Source organism: Scardinius erythrophthalmus (assembly GCF_964197995.2).
Source record: "Scardinius erythrophthalmus genome assembly, chromosome: 11".
Taxonomy (NCBI): Eukaryota; Metazoa; Chordata; class Actinopteri; order Cypriniformes; family Leuciscidae; genus Scardinius; species Scardinius erythrophthalmus.
Window position 1 is genome coordinate 41,887,698 of NC_138231.1, and position 23,808 is coordinate 41,911,505.

Here is a 23,808-nt window from a genome sequence, read left to right on the forward strand (position 1 = left end):
AAACTCACCTATGTCTCGTCTTCGTCTTCTTCAGTCGTCTGTGTGTCATCGTGTGGTGGTGGACCGGGAGACCTTGGGAGTGCGGACGAAGTGGGAGATCTTAGTAGTGCCAGCGGAGTGGGAGACGTGCCGTGTGAGCGAGAGATGTCTGGAATTCCAGCTTAGCTCTGGAGTGCCAGCCGAATGGGGAGCCTGGCTGAGCAGGAGACCATAGTGGAGCTGGCAGAGATGGATACCACCACAGCGTAGACAGCAGGGTTGAGGACCAGGGTGGAGCAGATGGAACCAGAGAAGGAGAGTGACACACATACCCCTTTTCCACCAAAAAAGAGCTGGTTCGGTTCAAAGTTGGTTCAACTTGCGAACCTTCTCAGAACCTGTTTATTTTTCCACTGACTAGAGAGCCCAGCGAACAACGTTGTTACGTCACTGTGTACGTTGCCATAGGCCTTAGCTTTCCCAGAAACACTTGCGCCAACTTCAAGCATAACAATTACAATGGCGGACTACATCGTCTTTCTGCAAATATTTCTCCTGGCTTTGCGGTCCTATATTGGGGTCAGAAGAAGACGTTTAGAACACATTTGTGCTGCTCGTCTGGATTACTATAGATGGAGGTTACGTTCGAGAAGAAGGTCGACAATTACCCCGCCCCCAGCCCCTGACGTAAGCAAGACTTGATGCCGCTTTGGAACCAATTTTCCTGGCCGAGAACCGGTTCTTTGGCTGTCGAAACACAAAGAACTGGTTCGCGAGTAGGCACCGGCTCCGAACCGGCACCAGCACTGCCTTGGTGGAAAAGGGGTAACAGAGAGTGACACACACGGTCTCTGACGCCATGGACAACTACGCATTGAACGTCCTCCGTGGCCGAGATGAGGGAGCAAAATATGGCCTCCACGGCCAAGATGAATGAGCAAGGAACGGACTCTTTGGCCAAGACAAATGAGAGAAAGCTGAGTAAGGAGTGGCCTCCATGGCTGTGACAGGGATCACAGGACTTGGGACCACCCAGACTAGATTATCTGGGACTACCTGGACCACTGGACTTGTGAGCTCTGAGACACCGGTCATGGGAACTCTGGGAATGTCATACTTGGGAGCTCTGGGACTACTGGATTTGGAGCTGTGAGCCCACCAGACTCGATAGCTCTCTAGAGTGTTCAGAGGCAGACTTCTTCCTCTTTCGGTCTCCTCCTTTGTGCTAGGGTCAGTGCGTTGTCCAGACTGGAGGATGGGGACTGAGAGGGGTCAGCGGGAAGGAAATATGGAGTGGACTCTGGAGGTTCTGGGATAATCACAGGGAACAGTGGAGGCACTAGAGAAACTGCATCAGCCCAGCTGAGGTCCTCTTTCCACTTCTCCCATGATGAAAGAGGAATCCATTCTGTTAAAGGGCCAGAACCAGAAACTGGCAGAGCATTCCTTGTGGTCCACTGACTGACAACAGTAATCAGTAATTCACAACATTTGCCATTAGTAAAAATTCACAAATTTGTTCCTTGAGGGTAAAATTGGCCTGGGTGAGGCTGATGAGGCTAAATTCTGGAATGATGAAATCCATTCCCGCTGAATTCAGTGTGATTGGTCTGGTCTTTTTCTCATTCAGAGGCAAAGACAGAAGATGAACTCAACAGTAGGGTTTTATTTAAAGGTTTGTGGAATGACAGGTAATGCAGGTAAGTATATGGATAGATAAAACAAGGAAAGCACATGACTTGATGTTAACAGTTCTCTCTTGTCAAGTGAGACGAGCACACAAGGAGACCAGGGAGTAAACGCAGCGGATCAACAAAGGAGCAGACAGGCAATGAAGAACAACAATGGAGAACAGGTAATGGTGAACAGACGATTACGAACAGACGATGGAGATGTCTATGTAAGTATATCCAACAGGTAAGATCAACACAAGAGTCTGAACATTCTTTGGTAAACAATGAATGGGCTTCATCCGCAAACTTTGGCAGCGGACTTGTTGCCTCACTGCATTATCATGCAAAGACTTTGCAGGCAGTGTTTGCGCACAAAGGTACTTCACAAAACTGATTTCGGACAGACATCTGAGGCAGCGTAACAGTTTAATGATCTACAGCAAAATAGAGAGAGCTTTACATTTAAGCAAATATTGAATTACTACAGTAGTAATTTCTCGCTAGAAATTACATCAGAAGTGGAAAACGTTGGTCAAAAACGTACATTTACACACAAACTGACCAGCAACCACAACTTTCAGACGCCATCTTTCTTTTTCAAGCTCAACTGTCAACGAATGGAGCACATAGGATTGTGGGATATCAAAGGTGAAGTATACATCGATGCTGCCTTCAAAAATCGATCAGATGAAGAAACCTTAGGAGACAGGAAGTGAAGCTAACTTCAGATTTTCCTACCTTGGAATGCATGCTCTGAAGGTAGCATTTTAAAATTTTAGGATGCAGCCATCCCTGTTGAGCAGGTAATGATGGCCAGGTGTGTGCAATTAAAATGTGGGTGAGAGTGAGCAGAGTGGCAGAAGTTTCAGTAATTATAATTGCCAGACCAAATGAGTGTCTGCAAGAAAATGTAAAAGTCAGTACAAACAGAACAAGAGATATTTATATCTTCCATAGTAAATGGGACTTAAGTTTTCAAAACTTTAATCAATTCCAAGCCAATCTGAGAAATGTTCTCCACAGATTAGTTTTATTCATAAACCACTAACGGTTAGATAACATTAGTAAAGGGGATCAGTGCCAGTGCTTACACCAGTGCTTTACAACTTCACCCTCTACTGTATAACAGTGAAAACATGGATTGCAGGAAAAACTCATCAATGGCTGGGAAGAGTTGTGTCATAAATTACGGAAAATCTTGTCAATGGCGGGGTAAGATTTAAGTGTTCAGATATGGCTGTCTGATTCTGTCCAGGAAACTCACAGAACAAATCATGAAAGTGTAGAAAGAAAATAACAAAATCAATTAAATCAAATCAATCATTAAGGTTTAATCTGCACTTATCTGTACCTAGTTGGTAAAGTCTGCAAGGTTCAATATACATATATTAGTTTAAGCCCCATTCTGCAGTCCGAGACTGATCAATCTTAAATTGGTATGGAAAGCTGTTAAAGTGTCTTGTTTTGTATGGTCCTCAATATGCATATAAAATAATTCCTTTCAATTATTATGCAATATATTATATAGTATGTAAATTCTAAAAGTAGCATAACATTTTGGGTACTAGTACAGTATGTTGCATTGTTCCATAATTATGTTGCTTTAGGTAATGCTAAAAGCATAAAAGTAAAGTTTGAGATTATTTAAACATGTTCATCACAGTAAATTATGTAACTTAGTAAACACATTCATTCAATTTGACAGTGCATCTTTATTCTGTTCTGTGCAAATTTGAAAGATTGAAACAAGAGCACTTGAACGGACACACAAATCCTGCTAATCAGAAAACCACTGGGCTACTGGTGTGATTGTGTGTATAATCTGGTGAGCAAAACAATCTTCAGAATGTGTTCTTCAATTCACAGTCATTAGCTTATCTCATGCTCTTTCTTTCTTTCTTTCTTTTAGTGGCTGCTCCTGACCTCCTTGATCCTAAAACAGCCGCTCATAACTCCAGACCTCGTCTCTCATTTTCGGCTCAGCCAGTGCTGCTGAAGTCTTCTGAAGACTTTGAGACCCGTGTAACCGTCATGCGCTGGAAAACAGTGCTGACCGTCTTCCTGCTGGTAGTGCTGTACTTAATTATTGGAGCCACTGTGTTTAAAGAGTTGGAACAGCCTCATGAGATGTCAAAGAAACTGGCCATCCTAGTGGAAAAACTGGAATTCCTCGAGCAGCATCCATGTGTGAACTCCTCAGATCTGGAATATTTAGTGAAGGTAAAACAGCAGACTTGCACACAAACCAAATATTGGACTGAAAACATGTTGGGCTACTTGGGTTACACATTTGAGGTTAATTATCTGTCCATAATGTCATCTTATATTGACCTGATGCTGGGCTCATTTTACTTGTTTTTATTTTATAAATAAGAACATTTTGTTTAATTTTTCTTGATCATCACATTTATTTTGATCATCACATTTATTTTGATCATCACAAATTTTCATTTTCATTCATTAATATCCATAAAATAATGATTAAATATCAATGAAAAAAATGTAAAAACTTAAGAGCACTGGCGTCTGTGCGATGCCAAGTATATGGTATGGTAACAAAGTTCGGGAGGAGCACACTCTGACAATCTACCCAATCAGCACGAGAGGAGGCATATATATATATATATATATATATATATATATATATATATATATATATATATATATATATATATATATATATATACTCTGGGTTCAGGCCAAATTCTAAGCTCAGATCCCTCCCCTCGGACAGCACGCCAAATATGCATATTCTATTATATATCTGATGATTATATGTAAGTGCGAACTTGTGAAAAAATGGTAGTTAGTTTGTTTGTGACAGTACTCCTGAATCTACTGCTAGTACTCTTGAAAAAAAAAATCACTTTCAGGGACATACAGTAACAACAAAAACTAGCAGTGTAAACTTTGGTTGCTTCCACAGTTGCTCTCTTCCTTTCCCCACATTATCTTCACCATAGTAATACTTGTGCCAGTGAATTTGCCTTTTGAGAATTTGCTACAGTGAGACAGTTTACTAGATTCACTTAAGGAATTGTCCAGATCAGGCAATGGCATAAACATGTCCACAAAGTCTGTGCTGAATACAATTTGCACAGTGCAGTTCTTCTGGGCTGATTCAGAGTGCCATATTTTGGATGATGGCCTAAAGCAGGTCATCTGGTTAAATAGGTGCAATCACCACTTAAATAGCACAATAACAGCTTTTGTGCAGTGATATTTAAGTGGTGATTGCACCTATTTAAACCAGTTTGTTAATGTACAAGATGCAGCTTTTTTTGTGGATAAATAAAAAGTGTTAATTAAATAAATTTTGGACAGGTGCTCTGTTCTTTGGAATGTTATTGTGGTGCCCCATTGTCTAAACTTGTTGATTATGGCCACATCTGATGTTTTGAAAATACTTTCGTACCGTTCTCGTACCCAAGTTTTAATTGTGGTACCAAATCTTAGCCTTCAATAAACCATATCAACACATCAGTCTTTAACCAGAAACCCCAAAACTAAGCCACAAAAATGCCATCAAAATACTCAGCCAACGGATTCATCCATAGGCAGTAACACACACATTCACACCAATAGACAATTTAGTGTCTATAATTCCATTTTTGGATTGTTATGAAATCCAGATCTGAGGGAAAGACCTTCTGGCTCAGCTGGGAGTCATCACTGAGCCACTGTGATGCCCTTAATCCAGGGGTGGGCAAACTACGGCCCGCGGGCCACATGCGGCCCGTTAGGCTGTTTAATCCGGCCCGCCGAGTATTTAAAAAAATTGTCTTAAGATCGCATTAATTTTGCCTTTTTTCTTGCAATACTTTGCGTTATATATCTATATATATATATATATATTGCGTTGCATATATTTGACAATCGGAATATCAGATATTGCATGCCATAGCTAACTAGGGTGACCAGATGAGATTGGCTGAAATTCGGGACGGGACGGGACGGGACGGGACGGGGGGGGGGGGGGGGGGGTCGTTGTTTGGGGAGGTTTTGGGGTAGTCCTACTATGATATTAGACTACATAGCCTATAATAAAATGAATTTTCAAACCTGAACCAAACATATTTTTATTCAAAGATCAATAACAGTTTGTCATTAATATTTAGTCTGCCACAAAAAAACAATATTAAAATCATGAACTCAAATGTCATTGTGACCAAAAAAAAAAAAAGACTGTTGTAACAGTGCGTAAATCAGACATTTCAGGCTATAGTAAAGTCTAACGCTAATAAGCCTTATGCCAAAATTATTATTATGACGAAATTGTCGGTCATTAAATAAGAAAACTAAATAATTGTGTAGATGATTTGCTTTGTGTAACCCAACATCAGACATTAGGCCGAAGTTTTTTTTTTTTGCACACAGTGCCGCGACCAATCAATCACTCCTTTCCTGCACATTCACTGTCCTCGCGGTTGCGGCAACTCGCGCTCGCTTATCAATGCATTTTAATTCGCGCCTACGGTATCTTTGTTGAACTTCAAAAAAAGAAAAAGAAAAAGATGCTGCAGCCAATAAGCAGCCGGCGGGGGCTGGCTGCAGGACGACTCAACCTCCACGGACAGTTTTTAATGTTTTATCAGACAATAACTACTCAAGAATTTGCTTTAGTATAATTTTCGGGACAATTAGGGCCGGATTCGGGATTCGGGACAACAGCTTAGATTTCGGGACTGTCCCGAATTTTTCGGGACGTCTGGTCACCCTATAGCTAACAAATGTAAAAAAGGAAAAATGACATAAAAGCAGATCATCATTCATTTAGCGCTGTTGTGGCTGCGGTGTGTCACGTAACAAGCAATGACGCGTCACCATGGAAACCAAACAGACAGCGCCTTAAGCGCATAGACTTGTTGCACGTTAATGTTTTTTCCTTTTTTGGAAACTCAATGAGAAAAAAAATGTTTGGTAACCGCTTGCACACCTTAGTTTTTCCTTTGATTTGTCTGCTATTTAGTTTCTTTGCTCCTCTGGATTTGTGGATGTATCCTGCCCGATTCCGTTTACCGACCTATCGTCCGGCTTTTGACTTCGCTCCCCTGTCTGCCATACAGAACCCGTTTTTTTTTTTTTTTTCTTTCATTAAATGTTCTGATCTCCCTTTGCCTTTTATGTTTTATTTTATTATTCTTAAAATAAATTTGTATATTCGTTTATTTCCACAAATGTATGACTTTTGGAAGTGCAAATTGCCATTCAGTTTTAATAAAGTTGAATTAACGTAACCTGTAATTTTTACTCTTCTAAGTGTACACTTGCAGATGTTTTGTTTCTAATTTACTGTTAGGCCATTAAATAATAATAAGGATAAACAATATTTAAAAAGTATAGGCTATAATTATCTAACATCTTTAAAAATTAACATCAAAACATAACATGCTAAATGGGGGATATCTACCATAAAAAAAATTATTGTCAGAATGTCGTCTCTCAGTTGTTGAATTTCGCACAGACATTGCCACAACATTGTCTGTTTGCTCAGCCCGATCTTATGAAAGTGCGAATACCACGAATTGTATTTGTAGTGCATAATATGTTTTCGCGTGCATATGATATGCACTTTATGGCGTGAAATAGGCACGCACTCCACACCCCTAATCCTAACCAAGGGGTTTACAGTGTGTAGCATGCACGCAAAAAAAAAAAAAAAAAAAAAGAAAAGATTTTTGGGCCGGCTACTGCTACTGGGCCGGCCCTCTGTCAAATTTTTAAAACCCAGTGTGGCCCTTGAGCCAAAAAGTTTGCCCACCCCTGCCTTAATCACAACCATAAGACACATACTATGTATAAGAATTTTTTTATGTTTTTAGGTCAAACAAACAAACAACAACAAAAATTCAACTTCATGCAGTGCTGCACAGACCAATCTGACTTGAAGTCTGACTTGATGCAGTGCATGCCGGTTAGAAATTTTGTGCAACTTGAGACAGCGCCAACCTCACATTACTGTAACGTATGGCATCAAAGTACTGTGAGAGCGATCTGAGAGCAGCCGGGCGATTCAGCCAGCGCAGCTTCTCCAGAGCGGCTGCACGAGCTTTTTTTTATTTACGCCAGAGTTTCAGAGTAGGTTTAGAGTTGATAAATCCATATGAATCCAACGCTCGGTATACATGTTCTCTCTAAACGCAGGTTTGATCCAGAGTTTGTGATTAACTCTGAAGCGTGTGCACCTGAAAGTGTGACACGTGCAGCGAACAACCAATCACATGGAACATGGAGAGCGTCAGTTTGATTCACTTCTCGCTAGAGAAAACCTCACTTTACTCACAGCTGATTGATCCAGTTTGGGTTTGCGATCTCTAACCCAGAAAAAAAACCTGCTCCGAAGCAGGTTAGCCATGTAGCGTAAGTTACCATGGCAATGAAACGCGCTTAAAACCAATCCACCTTCTTGAGCCGAAAAAACAGAACTTGCACAAAATAATGTCAAACTTACCTGGGTAGCAACTGAATCCAGCTTCATACAACAGGCCATAGGAGTTGTCAACTCCTTGTTGATAATAACAAAAACATCATGAAATCAGCTTTTACTGATCTCAAATCTCCTCATTAGTTTTAATAGTGATATGCTTTTAACTTTATGTTTATAATTTGTGCCACCAACCCCTGTGAAACTGCCGAATGACATCCAATAGCATTAAACAATCAGATAAAGTCTAAAAGTGTGCACAAATCATTTTGAGCTACTGGATCTTTTAGACACATAAACATCGAGATTATTCATCTGAATCTCAACAATGGTGACAGTAAAAAAAAAAAAAAGTGTCATGCTGCAATGCGTACCAGCATAGTACAAAACTCATCCATGACTCCCAGCATGCATAAATTATGCAGATGAATTGTCTTACTGTTTTCTGCTTTTATTTTTGCATATTTTTTGCATATTTTTATTTTAGTGGCTTGTTTAGCAATATTCAGAGGTGATATTTTTATCTGAAATTGTTATACATATGTTGAATATTGTTTATTGTCACCATTGTTGAGGTTTGTATGGTGAGTGTTAATGTCCATACATCTAAATAACCATTGAAAGTCTCTTGAAAAAAAGATGTCATCATTTTTAAGTGATCTCTTTTCACGTTGTTGCTTCACAGAAATATTTCTATTATAAATGCTACATATGTTTAGTAGGTTGGTAAATTTAATATAGATTATATTAATCTTTAATTTAGTGTTGAAAACTGCAGCTCAATATATGAACTTCCTGCTCAGCTAATGGTGTGACTTAGTGTGTGACAAGTGTTTGCCCAAACAATTACAGATGAAGGAATGTTTAAGAAATCTGCTTGGATCAATATTTTTGTCATTGATTTGGTGGATCAAATATATACACAGAGGCAGAAACAGTATTAACTTAAAATGTGCATGCAATTATAAATATTTTTGAAATATGTGTAATTATACAAACCTTTTTTTCTCTTATAACAGCAAGTGGTGTCAGCATTACGAGTAGGAGTGAACCCTTCAGGAAACTCCAATCAGAGCAGTTTATGGGACCTCAGCAACTCCTTCTTCTTCGCTGGAACAGTTATTACAACTATAGGTACTAAAGTACACAAACACACATGCAAGCACATTAGCAAACACTATATTACTGTTCTCAAACCTAGTTCTCCTCCATTGGGAGGAGCAAGCTGACACTAGAGCGGGTTCTTCGGTGTTACTGGCTTGAGGCGAGCACACGGGAAGAAACCGGCTCTACACCTAGACTATAGAATCTAGCGAACGTGTTTGTGTTGTCCAGCCTGCAGCTCTACAGATATCCGTCAGCGAGGTGCCGTGCTCTAGCTCCCAGGAAGAGGCAACACTCTGAGTGGAGTGGGCTCTCAACCCGAGTGGGCAATGCACGCCTTGGGACTGGTACGCCAAGGCAATGACATCCACTATCCATTGGGCCATCCTCCATTTGGAGACAACTTTTCCCTTGTGCTGGTCTCCGTAACAGGCGAAGAGCTGGTCTGAGGTCCTCAGGCTTTGCGTTCTGTCCACGTATAGGCGCATTGCGTCTTGGATATCCGGGCCAGGGTCTCAGGATAACCTGATAGTAACCGATTCGTCGACCGAAAATGCATGCAGGTCCCCTGCCCTTTTTATGGAAGCCAATGCAATCAGGAGTACTGTCTTCCAGGACAGAATTTTTAACTCTGCTAAATGCAAAGGCTCAAAGGGTGGTCTCTGAAGTGCCGAAAGACCAGAGACAAGCCCAAGAGGGCATCGAGACATGATTTAGTCTCTTCGTCCCCCTCAGGAACCTGACGATCAGGTCGTGCTTTCCCAGTAACTTAAGTCAACTGCATCGTGATGTGCATGAGGTGTGATAGGAGCCCGGCACGAGCTGCTCTGCCACACCCATCTCAGGACTCGATCGTGGAGCCAGTGTTGAAGTGGCCTCATATAAAGCAATCCGAGCGGTGTCACAACGGCTGCGGGTGACATATGCCCCATTTGCTCTTTTCCCAGTTGACCCGAAGCTCTAAGCTGCTGAGGTGCTGAGCACCATGTCCCTGCATTCGCACAACTGGTCTCTCGACTGGGCCAGGATTAGCCAGTCGTCGAGGTAGTTGAGGATACGAACGTTTATCGTGATAATAACTACCTAAAATAATAAACACGTTTGGAGAAACTGTAGAGTTTCATGATGAGAGTGATGACATGACATTCAGTCAAAGTGAGCCCCCTCGTGGCTGGCTAGTATGGCTACAGGTCATAAGTCCCGCACTTTTCATAAAAGTGACACTAGTCTACTCTTCAAATACAGTTTCTCCAAACGTGTTTATTATTTTAGGTAGTTATTATCATGATAATCCATGTCCAAGAGTCCATTTCCTCGGATGAAATGGTTTTTATTCGTTATTTGACACTATAAACCATGCTATTGTAACGTCCACGGATCGAAGAAGACAAAGGTCAGGCGAAGATACAAAATGGCAAAGGTTTATTAATAATAAAGAAAAACACGAAACAGTGAGTGTGTGCTCAAACAATAACCGGCCGTGAACAGAGAAACAAGGGGAACTTAAATACACAGAGAAAATGACAAGACAACAGGTGAAGGAGATGATGATGGGTAAACACAGGTGATGGTGATGATCATGACGATGTAGAGGTGAAGGATGATGATGACAGAGGATTCTGGGTAGTGTAGTGCAGACAGGACGATGACAGACGGTGAATGTGACATTACTCCCCCCTCCCGCTAGGCGCAACCCGCGCCGCAGAAGGCATAACACGGGAGGGGGGGTGGGCATCCTGGAGTCCGTGACGAGGAGGTGAACCGGGTGAAGATGGACGGACTCCAGGATGGTCCAGACGACCATGGCGGTGAAGACCCATCAGGCGGCCATGGCGGTGAAGACCCTTCGGGCGGCCATGGCAGTGAAGACCCTTCGGGCGGCCACGGCGGTGAGGATCCTTTGGGCGGCCACGGTGGAGAGGACTTTTCTGGTGGCCTTGGGCCCTTGGGTGGCCACGGCGAGGACATATGCCCCCCCCCAAAAAAATTCTTAGGGAGAGTGACGGCGTCAAGACAAGCCTCTGGGACAGGCTCTGGAACAGGCTCTGGGACAGGAACTGGGACCGGGACATGAACAGTCTCTGGCTGGGCAGACTGGACGTGAACAGTCTCCGGCTGGGCAGACGGGACGAGCGGAGAGGGCTCTGCGCTGGACGGGACCAGCGGTGAGGGCTCTGTGCTGGACGGGTCCAGCGGTGAGGGCTCTGTGCTGGACGGGTCCAGCGGTGAGGGCTCTGTGCTGGACCGGTCCAGCGGTGAGGGCTCTGTGCTGGACGGGTCCAGTGGTGAGGGCTCTGTGCTGGACCGGTCCAGCGGTGAGGGCTCTGTGCTGGACGGGTCCAGCGGTGAGGGCTCTGTGCTGGACGGGTCCAGCGGTGAGGGCTCTGTGCTGGACGGGTCCAGCGGTGAGGGCTCTGTGCTGGACGGGTCCAGCGGTGAGGGCTCTGTGCTGGACGGGATCAGTGGTGAGGGCTCTGGGCTGGACGGGACCAGCGGTGAGGGCTCTGGGCTGGACGGAACCAGCGGTGAGGGCTCTGGGCTGGACGGGACCAGCGGTGAGGGCTCTGGGCTGGACGGGACCAGCGGTGAAGGCTCTGGGCTGGACGGGACCAGCGGTGAAGGCTCTGGGCTGGACGGGACCAGCGGTGAAGGCTCTGGGCTGGACGGGACCAGCGGTGAAGGCTCTGGGCTGGACGGGACCAGCGGCGAAGAGGGCTTTGAGCTGGGCGGGACCAGCGGCAAAGAGGGCTTTGAGCTGGGCGGGACCAACGGCGAAGAGGGCTTTGAGCTGGGCGGGACCAGCGGCGAAGAGGGCTTTGAGCTGGATGGAACCAGCGGCCAAGAGGGCTTTGAGCTGGACGGAACCAGCGGCGAAGAGGGCTTTGAGCTGGACGGAACCAGTGGCGAAGGGAGCTTCAAGCTCGGCGGGATAAAAGAAAACATAAGCTCTACGAGCATGACGCTGTCAGTCTCTAGCTCGGCGGGCATGACACTCACTGTCACAGGCGCGGCGGGCATGACGCTCACAGTCTCAGGGGCGGCGGGCATGACGCATACTGCCTTGGTCTCGGCAGATCTGGCGTGAAGTGCAGGCTCGGCTGGACTGGCCTGAAGTGCAGGCTCGGCTGGACTGGCCTGAAGTGCAGGCTCGGCTGGACTGGCCTGAAGTGCAGGCTCGGCGTGGCTGACGTGAAGCTCAGATGGTGACATGGCGTGCCACGGGAGGAAGCTCTCCAGACAACTGAGTGCCTCTCTCCAGTCCAGACCGGAGAGATCTGGAAGCTCCCTCGGATCGACGGTCTTAGCCCCCAGCCGGTAACACGCCTTAATCGATTCATCGCCCAGCGAGCAGGAGGCAGCAAGAGGAACAAACCCCCAGGTGAATTGGAACAGATCGCGGCTATCCAGAGCCAAAGCTGCGATCTGTCCAGCGAGCTCCCAGCTCATGATGGGGCTGGTTATTCTGTAACGTCCACAGATCGAAGAAGACGAAAGTCAGGCGAAGATACAAAATAGCAAAGGTTTATTAATAATAATTAAAAATATTATTAATAATAAAGAAAAACACAAAACCGTGAGCGTGTGCTCAAACAATAACCGGCTGTGAACAGAGAAACAAGGGTAACTTAAATACACAGAGAAAATGACAAGACAACAGGTGAAGGAGATGATGATGGGTGAACACAGGTGATGGTGATGATCATGACGATGTACAGGTGAAGGTGATGATGACAGAGGATTCTGGGTAGTGTAGTGTAGACAGGACGATGACAGACGGTGAATGTGACAGCTATAAACACACACTGACCTCCTCGAGCTTTTATTTTGGTACTTCCGGTTACCGGCATTTTGAATTTGCATACATAATACATACATACATAATATATCATATACATTCTGGAATGACTTAATTATGAGTTATATGGAAAGAATTTATAGGTCTATGTATATTGGGTTAGTTTATCCAATGTCCATGCCACATGGCCTTACTTTCCTGCCATAGGAGGGAAGTTGAGTTGATTAAGATCTTTATGAACCTCACGAAGGAGCTTTGAGTTGTTTTCTGTTTAGCATTTGCCAGGCAACTAAAGGGGCAATTCGATCCAGACTCATCGGGTGCTAGGCCTGTGATTTACATGAAGTACAAAAGGTTAAAAGCTTTCTGAAGCTTAGATATGAATCGGTCATCGTGATTCAGTCCAGATGCTACAAAGTTCATAATGTCATTACTGCTGTGCTGTTTGGAAATGTCAGAAGTTTAAGCTTTATTTCATGTTAATTTAGCTACTGTATCAAATAAATACTTAGGGTTGTGTTTGTTTTCTTCTAAGAGAGTCGAAAAATAAGCAGATTGAGAAGTTTTTAAGGCCTTTCTGTACGCAGTCGTGCTCTTGGAAACCAAGGGGAACTCTCTGCAGTTAGCTGTGCAATGGAAAGGATAGAGAGACCACTGATATGTGCCGTAAACTACAGCTAAAACGTTTCCTTTTGCAGAGGTGAATGGATTGAGCAATTGCTTGAGCAACCAATCAGCTCCAAAGAACAAATCTGAATGAGTAGATGGACACCATCTCCTTTTATTCCTGTAAGTCCGGGGATTGGCACGTGTAAATTGCACTCACCAATTCTAATTAGCTTTTCTCAAAGTATCAGAGGTGTTTGGGGCCCCTTTAGGCGTCACTGCATCTCTCTCTCTCTTCTTAAGGTGCTTTTGGTGACCAGATTTATATACATTCTCTACTATTCATGTTTTATGATAATCTTCTATGGCTACAAGAGTTCAAATAAATAATGTAAGGGTTCACCAATTTTATTTAAATAGCTGTAACTTGAACAAAATGAGTTTGGTACAAAAAAGAAATACAAAATACATGGCCACAATCACCCAATCAGCTTTAAACAGCTATTGTCGTATTATGTATGCATTGTTTGACGCAGACATGCATAATTCATATCACTTGATAGGCTTTCTCATGCTGAAGAACTTCACCTCAAGAGAAACTGAATAATAATAATAATAATAATAATAACTATGTTTATAAATACTTTTTTTAAACTTTACTTTTATTGACTCCAGGATTTGGGAATATCTCACCTCACACAGAGGGTGGACGCATCTTCTGTATTATCTACGCCCTGTTGGGAATTCCTCTGTTCGGATTCTTGCTGGCAGGAGTGGGAGACCAGCTTGGAACAATCTTCGGAAAGGCAATCGCTAAAGTAGAGGGTATGATTGATGTGAGTTAAAGCAGTTTTTTTTTTATATATATATATATATATATATATATATATATATATATATATATATATATATATATATATATATATATATATATATATATATATATTTACACCGATAATAAATATTTGTTTAGTCTGTACAAAACAATTTTACATTTTTACATTATTTACAGATATCTTCAACCCTGTTCCTGGAGACCTAATGTCCTGCAAGACCTATTTCCAACCTGCCTTTAATTTTCAAGTGATCCTGAAAACCTTGATTATCTGGTTCAGGTGTGTTTGATTAGGGTTGGAGTTAAACTCTGCAGGACAATGGGACTCCAAAAGCAGGGTTGAAGATTTACAGTATACAAAAGAAGTGAGTACACTACAGTGCAATATCACTAAAATGTCAAATGATTATAAATTGTATCACCTCTCAATAATTACAATATTTCTAAGTTGAAAATACTATAAAACAAATGTCCTCTTATAAACAACTAAAAACAAATACTATATTGAAAATATAGGCCCCAAAAAAGAAATTCAATGCAACAATAGTGAATACACCTGTGATTAAAAGTAGAGATACATGGAGAGACGCCCAAGGTGGATCCGAGGAACAGTATGGTGTTGGCAGAGGTGGATGAAATGGGAGGCTGGGTCGGACCATCCACAAAGAAGGAGACTTGAGGTTGGGCGGGACAAGCAGCGAAGAAAAAGACTTGAGGATGGGGGGAACCAGTGGCGATGAAGGATATTTGAGACTGGGGGGTACCAGTGGCAATGGAGACTTGAGGCTGGGTGGGACCGGAGGCGAGGAGGAAACTTCTGGATGGGACCAGCAGGGGAAGGAAGGGCTAGGGAACTGGTCAGGACCAGAGAGTCTATGATGAATAAGATGGCGCCCCTGAAGGCTGCCCTGGGGTGTCGCTGTACACAGCTGTTTTACTGTTTTTGTTAGTTTGTCCTGTCTTTAGTTATATCCCTATAATTAGTTTTACCAGGGATGAATTGCTGAACATTCGGCAGTACACATATTAGTTGGAGGGGCAGCGGCGCTGCTGAAGCGCCCCAGGATGCGCAAGCGTGGGAAGAGAGCCGGCGTGCTAGTCAAGCTCAGACAGTGCTGCTTTAGGACCACGCTGCCTAGTATCTATCTGGCAAATCTCCTCTCTATACCCAACAAAATGGACAAACTTCTTCTGCTGTCTCGGACAAATAAGGACTTTTTAACTCTGCTGCTCTGTTTCACGGAAACCTGGCAGAATGAAGCCATTCTGGACAGCGCGCTGCATCTGCCGGGCTTTCAGCTGTTCAGAGCGGATCGCGACACAGAATCAGGTGGGACATGCTTCTACATCAACAAAAGGTGGTGTACAGATGTAACAGCATTGAAGAAGATGTGCTGCCCAGAAGCTCTTTTCATCAACCGTAAGCCTTTCTACTCGCCGCGGGAGTTTTCCTCATTCATTCTCATGAGTGTTTCCATTCATTCCAATTTAAAATGTTATATATTTGCTCTCCGTTGACTTGTTCGTTGACTGTTTATACAGCAAAATCAATGGCGTTCCACAGAGATATGTGACAAAACCTGTCCCATAATTTAATCTGCCATTAGCTCTTAAAATACCAGTTTAAAATAACACACTTCAAAATGTATCATAGATGATTTCTAGAGTGTTCTTAACACTCTCTTTATTTAAAAAAGTGATGACATTATCTTTTTAATGACTCCCCCTAACCATCCTGACAGCATAATGCAGTACTTATCCTGGCGAAGTCAATGTAGGTTTGTTGTTATTTCTCTTTTTTGTGGCCATGTGTAAAAAAAATGTTTCAGTGTGATATTGACCCATACTGGGTGACAGACATTGAAAAAACACACTGTGTGAAAAACAACATCATGAAGTTGTCACGGATCTATGAAGGAGGACTCAAATGCAGAACGAGTATTAACAGGTTTATTGACAAAACAGTTGACAAGATGTGGTCAATTCGTTCTGTCAGAACGAGAGTCGCAGATCCAAAGGCAAGCAAGCAGTTTATTGTGTTTTAACTAGTCATTTTCTTACTTAATATGAAAATGAATGTGCAAAATAAACTTAGTGGGGGAGAAATTAACTGACAGCTCTTATTCAAACAAAGAGATCTGATATTGACCAAGAAATATAACTGTAGTACTATACACACTGATCAACCACAACATTAAAACCATCTGCCTAATATTGTGTCTTGTGGTATCTGGCACTAAGACATTAGCAGCAGATCTCAAAGTTACTCAGATCTTTTCGCTTGCCCATTTTTCTTGCTTCCAACACATTCAATTCTACAAAAAAAAAAAAAAAAACTGTTCACTTGCTGCTATATCCTACTCCTTGACAGGTGCCATTGTAATACTATAATCAAGGTTATTCTCTTCACCTGTCAGTGGTTTTAATGTTGTGGCTAATCAGTTTATACACTATATACAACAAAGACATATGTTGTGGCATTTCTTAAATGGGCTTTTATGATTATTATTATAAAGTTCACCTAATTTTATAAATGTTATAAAATGTTTAAGCCTATTAAATGTTAAATAATAATAATAATAATAATGTTTTTTTCAAAAAGTATAATGTTCTATTATATATATGATTTCTTATTTTATTTCCAAAAATTAAGAAACAATCCACTTAATAAAGACATAAGTAGCAGTATTGGTATTGGAGATACTGGCCTTCATTCATTCCACTTAGTATAAAGATGCCAATAAACAAATATTTAAAATATACAATTTTTTATGTTGTATAATGTTGCTAATATTCTGCTTTCATTTCGGGATTCGGTGGGAAAATATGTATTACAATATTAAAATATATAACAAAAGACAAACAAGAATAACTAACACAACTACTAAATGAATACCATGAATGATAAAGGAATAAAGTGCATGAGATGCATAAAATACAAGTGATTAATTTGAGTGTGGCTACAGAAGTCTTATGTTATCTAATGGAAAGATAAACTGTTTTTTCTCTGAAATGAATTAGGTGAAGAAACTTTTTATGCATCAAACAAATAAATGAAAGATCATTTGTTATTAACTATTATCAGCTATATTACCTCTAATGTAAATTAGAAAATCATATACTGATAATAAACAACAATGCCAAGGTCTCTGGAAAGAGGTTTGGTAAAGTGACATTTACGTTCCACGTTGTCGAGTGAGCAGTCCGATTGCGGTGACATCTTCCACTGGTTGTGCTAGGTGACAATGCAGTGGGGAAAGGAGCCGGAATCAGTTTCAACAGCCTTGAACACGAAGCTTCATGGGATGCTGATCTCCTGGAGCACCAAATAGTCCTAAAATCTGGATTACGCAGATGAGGCCCTGAAGTAGGTGCAGAAGGTTCTTAACAATCTGGAACACTTAGACGAAGGAACCTTGAAGTGAAGGATTGCTCTCCGGAGCTTAACCTTGTTGCAAATGTCAAATGTCTGTTTGTCCACCCTTCTTTCCCCTGTGGAAATGATTTGCATAAAGCATGCAGTTAGACGTCTTTAAAGTGTTTTTAAAGTGTCATTTATCACTTTCAAAACCACCACCAGAATACCTTTGGCAAAATTCTAAACAAATAAAACGAGGAGTCGTGACGAACCTCCAGCCGCAGCGGCGAAGCCAAACACTGGCGCCATGCCGGTACCAGAAGCAACTTCATTTCAACTCATATTAAATATGAACAGATATTAGATATTAACAGCTTTTATGTCTTCCCGTTCTGTGCCATGTTTTGTAGTTCTTGATGATTAGTTCTGTTATTATTCCCAGGTGTGTCTTGTTTGCCTACCCCTTCTGCATTTAAACCCCAGTGTTCCTTGCCAAGTCTTGTCCTTCTTGGCTGAAATGTTTGGTGGGCTCATTCTGTTCCTGCTTGGCCCTACGTTACAATATCTGAGATTATTAGCAGAAATTGTATACCATGCCTCATCTTGCTCGGCGGGACAATATAAATGCTTGGAAATAATATTTCACGTCTTTAAGTCCCTTTACAGCGAGCAATATTTGGCAGCTGTTGGGGAGGATGAAAAGTAGCCAATGTCCATCCCTTCCATGCCAGCCATGAACGCACATCGAAAGGAGCGGCAATCCCATTCAAATTCTGGTGTCATCTCTTAGCAGTGACTTGAGAAAATGGTCTTTCAACTTAAGTGTTGGTTAAGGGTAGAGTGAGGATTTTATTTGCACCAAGTGCTAAATCCTGTAAGCAGTTGTTTCGTGTTAAGCATGTTAAGACCACCTGCTTTTTTCAAGTGACAGAGCATTTGCCTCCAACTTCTGACTAAATGTGGTCCCCAAGTTAGCATCTTTAAGTGCAAGGTATATACTAGAGGATTTTAGGTCTAATTCCCTGAGTTGTTCATCATTCATACGGAAAACACGTAATCAACGGCTTGATTACACTTTCCATTGCTGACATGTACAACTGGTTGAGATCCCTAAAAACTGCAAGGCTATCACCGGTCTCTAACTAAAAGCATTTGTTGACAGCTTTTATTATTAAAAAATATATATAAAAAATGCATGTAAAGGCTGTTGGTCTTGTCTTTGTACATTTCACTCACTCTAAAATGTAAAGTGAATGCATCTTCTGGCTCGAGGATTTTGTCAATGCAATCTGCTGGCACTAACCAGCAGGGATGGAAATTAGCACCCGCCACCAGCCAAATGCGGGTGATTTTGTGTTGTGGCGGGTAAACTCGCTTCACCTACCGGCCACCATGGCGGGTAAATAAAAATAGCATACTGTTTCACACAGACGGGGGACACTTTTAGAGGAGGCACACTTTCAAAAAAAAATGTGGCGTTACATCGCAGGCGTTAAGAGCTGCTGGTTAAGAGGTCTGCAGAGAAAACATCTTTGCATTAACTTAACATTGAAATCACTCGCGCCTGACGCACTATTCGCGTCCGGTGTGAACTTACCGACGGGAACGCGACGGTGGAGCGTTTTTAAGATTTCCACTCTGAAGGGTGGTTTCACTTTTTTGCGTTTTTAAGCCCCAAAAACGCCGTCGCCGTCTAAACGAAAGGCACATCTGATCAAATATTTTTACGTTTTCACCCGCAAGCGTTCTCGTGTAAACAGGGCCTAATAGTTTCATTGTTGGGACTAAAAACGTAAAACTGGAAGCCATAAAATACCACGAATCATCCAAATGCCACATCCAGGTAAAAAAGAGAAATATATATATAAGAGAGAAAGAGTGTATAAGAGAGAAATAGAAAATGTCAGTATTTCATTGAGACTTGAGATTAAATAAACTGCTTAAAGGGATACTCCACTTTAAAATGAAAATTGTCATCATGTATTCACCCTCATGTTGTTTCAAACCTGTATGAATTTCTTTCTTCTGCTGAACAGAAAGGAAGATATTTAGAAGAATGTCAGTAACCAGACAGTTTCTGGTCTCATTGACTTCCATGGTATATTTTTTTCCTACTATTGAAGTCAATGAGTTTTTGTGTGTAAATGTAAATTTTTGACCAACGTTTTCCACTTTTGATGTCATTTCAAGCTAGAAATTACTATTGTAGTAATTAAATATTCGCTTAGTTTTCACTAAAGCTCACTCTATTTTGTTGTAGATCATTAAACCATAACGCTGTTTCATAAGATACCTTAAAGTGCAAACACTGCCTGCAAACCCCCACCACTGCTCATTTTGTATGTCTCATTGAACACACCCAATTCAAGTCTTGCGATCTGTACTAATGAGCTGATGAGTTGAATCAGGCGTGTTAGAGGGTGAAGACATCCAAAACGTGCAGTGGTGGGGGTCCCCAGGACAGGTTTGAGAAGCACTGCACTATTCTATTTTTTCTTCCTTTTGCTCAAATACAGATTTTTTTTGCTTTTGAGCGATCATTCAAAATGTGCTAGATTAATTGTTTGTGCTACCTGCACATTCGCTAACCTCTATACGTAATATCAAAATTACATGTAAAACATATTTTTGCCATAATTTTGGGAATATTGCAAAGTATGTTCCAGAAAGTTCTCTAGGTTTGATGGACAAAATGGTGGATATCAACGAGGCTTATTAGCAACTTGTTTGTCTATTTGGACTTTCAGTTATTTATCTGTTTTAAGGTCAATTTGTCTTGTGTCTGTATTGTAGTTTTGTAGATTTTTTATTTGTATTTTTGTCTAGTCCCTGGCTGAATCCAAAATCGACCTGTAAACCCTCAATCCCTGTTCCCTACATTAGTCCACTAATACAGTTCACTTGAACTGAATAAAAACGAGGGAGCGAATTCGGACGGTTGTTGAGTGTACGTTGGCTGTACACTCGTTATTGCGGTGCAATGTGGGATTGAATGAGTGCACTTGATAACGTCCACTCTGGTTTCGGACACCACTACAAATGGATGTCCCCTCAAATAATGCCCTATTATGAGGGCATAGGGGTTATTTCAGATTCAGCCCCAGTTTTCTGTTCCCTCATTGCTCTTTGATTATTCTTACCTATGCCTCGTTACCCTCTTTGTATAAGCTCTAGTGTGTTTTTCTGTTTTCTGGTTCTCATTTTGTTTTGATCTTGTTCTTGTTAAATAAACATTTACCTGCATTTGGACATGGCATGCCACTTTGGTTTGAGGCTGAATAAACATTATAAACGGTTACATTTGTCTTTTTGAATGGGTGTATGATGATGCTTTATGACCTGTTTAATTTTTTAAGGTCTTAATGCGGCAAATATTGGCTACTGGTACATGCTCATACTCTCGTCGGCAGTGGCTGTGTGTTAAAGATACATTTAGCAACTGTTACTGCTGTGTGTCTAGAGTTGGATCTTGATTCTAAAGCTTTTATTGTCTGTTTTTTTTATTCCCTTTTATAATCTGTGGCATGAAAGCTATGGGTCTTTGCAGTTTATTTCATCACTCTAGCAGAGATTGCTTGTTTGGACATCATATTGTTCCATCACACACATGCTATTGTTTTCTATCACTTTGAACTGTGCTGTTGACTTTGGCTCCACTGATATGGCTTGTTTATTGCATTATAAAGCATAAAGCATATCAGCTTATGTTTTTAATAGCTCCATATAGTACACATTATTGTTATTATTACTATTATTATTAGTACTACTTTTATTATTATTATCAGTAACTAAATAAATGACATGACTTGTCATGTGACATCAATAAGGCGACCAACTCCATGTAAAATGAAACTGCTTTTTTAAAAGACTGATATATCTGGAGTCTTGGTCTCATGTGAGTGTACACATTATTTTAATGATATTTCTACTTCTCATTTCTGGGTACACCTAAGGTTTGATCCCATAATGAGCAGAACCATGCTAAATTGTTCTATATATACTAATCATTTGTTAACAAGAAGTATTCTTTACTTCAATGAGCTCACTGTTTCCGCCTTAAATTGATACATTGTTTAAATAAATACACTGTTAGCTGTATATGTGATTTGTATATGTACGTTTCTGAAAAACATAACTTAGACGGTCACCTCACCTTTGATAACAGATCACTAAATTGTAATGTAGACATGCATTTTCTTTAAAGCTGCTCTATAACAATATGTATTGTGAAAAGTGCTATACAAATTAAAGTGAATTTAATTGAATTGAACTTACATTCATTTCAGTTATACATAGAAATATACCTCAAGGAAGGACTAGAACATTTTTTTTTTAACTTTGACCTAGACTGACCCGCAGAAACTTTATTAGGACTGTGTACCTCATGCTTCCATATGCTATGTATGTCGCAACTGAGCATATCATGATTTATCATATATTAACTGTCTTATAGAGGGGCGGGTACCATCATATTTTAAGCACGCTCTTGTGCAGCCTCTTTTTTAAAAAAAACTAGTTCAGACCCGTCTGCAATTATAGACCTATTTCTAAGGGGCCTTTTTTAGCTAAAATGCTGGAGAAGGTAGTTCCTAACCAACTTTTTAGAATAAAAACAATATTTTTAATACATTCCAGTCGGGTTTCCGACCTCAGCATAGTACTGAAACTGCCCTTCTCAAGGTGACCAGTGGCTTTTGTAGGTATATTCTGGGAACTGTGCTGCCTTAGTGCTGCTGGATCTGAGTGTAGCCTTCGATACAGTGGATCATGGGATTCTCCTTGAGCGTCTGAGTCTGTGGGTGGGCATTAGGGGGATTGTATTAAGGTGGTTTACATCGTATTTACAGGGGAGAACCTTTGCGGTGGAAATAGGGAGCTCTTGTTTCCTTCCACTCGTCCCATCATCTCTGCGATCCCTCAAGGTTCGTGTCTCGGCCCTGTCTTGTTTTCCTTATATATGCTCCCTCTGGGATTAATCTGTCAAAAGTATGGTGTAGCATACCATTGTTATGCTGATGATACCCAGTTGTATCTTCCTTTGAAATCGAATGACATCTCGAAATGGTCAGTTTTGCTTAACTGTCTGGACAAAATAAAGCTGTGGATGGCATCAAGTTTCCTTAAGTTGAACGAATCTAAATACGAAGTGGTGATTTTTGGCCCAACAAAGCTAGCAAATCAGATTGCACTTGACTTGGGCCCTTTAGCCTCTAATGTTAATACTCAGGTGTGGAGCCTTGGTGTGATTTTTGATTCCGAACTGAAATTCGATATACAAATGCTGTGGTTAAGGGTAGCTTTTTTCAGTTGAGGAGCATTGCCAGGGTTTCCGCGGGGTCTTAAAAAGTCTTAAAAAGTCTAAAATTCTGAACTTTAAATTTAAGGCCTTAAAAAGTCTTAAAAATGGCCAGATTTTCATCCTAGGTCTTAAATTTCATTTAGTCAGGTCTTAAAAAGTGTTTACCCTCTTTCATTTCCAGAAACGCTGGCCGCAGAAAGTTATTACAAAGTAGCAAAAAAGTATCGAGTTGTAGCCTACAAAAGAGTAGGGGTCTCCAACACGTCGCTTGCGTGCTACCAATAGTTCGTGGCTTGTGCGCGCTCAAGTTTGTTCAAATCTAGGCGCGCGGCAAGCGCGCTCATAATTGAAGCGACCCGCGAATTTTTTTACCAGACGCAACGAGATTCTTCTTCTTCTTCTTTCGGAGTTTAATGGCGGTTGGGCGCAACGAGATGAAAAAAATCTAAACTTTTCAGAATGCCGCAAACGCACAGCAGGTCATGTGACAGGAACCAACCAATCACCCCTTTCCATAACATTGAAAGCTCAGTCAGCATGAAGGATGGGGGTGCACCCAAACACTACTAATAAATATAAGCTAATGTGTAAATGTCAGTAATTTATCTTTTTTGACTCTTTTTTGAAAATTATTTAAAGGTTGAAATATGAGGTTTATCTTTGTATAAAACCTTTTTTGTCAAAACTTTATTTGAACTTGTACATGTTAGTAGATAACATGTTGCTCTGACCAA

At 41.3% G+C, this 23,808-nt stretch overlaps 1 protein-coding gene across 2 annotated transcripts in view; it reads left to right on the forward strand.

Annotated features, from left to right (window-relative positions):
- Nucleotides 1-23,808, forward strand: part of kcnk2b (potassium channel, subfamily K, member 2b) — a gene marked incomplete at its 3' end in the record, with an annotated part of 60,135 nt that overhangs the window by 30,580 nt on the left and 5,747 nt on the right. For both annotated transcript variants that reach the window (XM_081378239.1, XM_081378240.1), the window contains 3 exons: nucleotides 3,562-3,872; nucleotides 9,096-9,210; nucleotides 14,258-14,418. In XM_081378239.1, coding sequence (XP_081234365.1) covers nucleotides 3,562-3,872; nucleotides 9,096-9,210; nucleotides 14,258-14,418 — 587 coding nt within the window. The remainder of the gene's footprint in view (nucleotides 1-3,561; nucleotides 3,873-9,095; nucleotides 9,211-14,257; nucleotides 14,419-23,808) is intronic.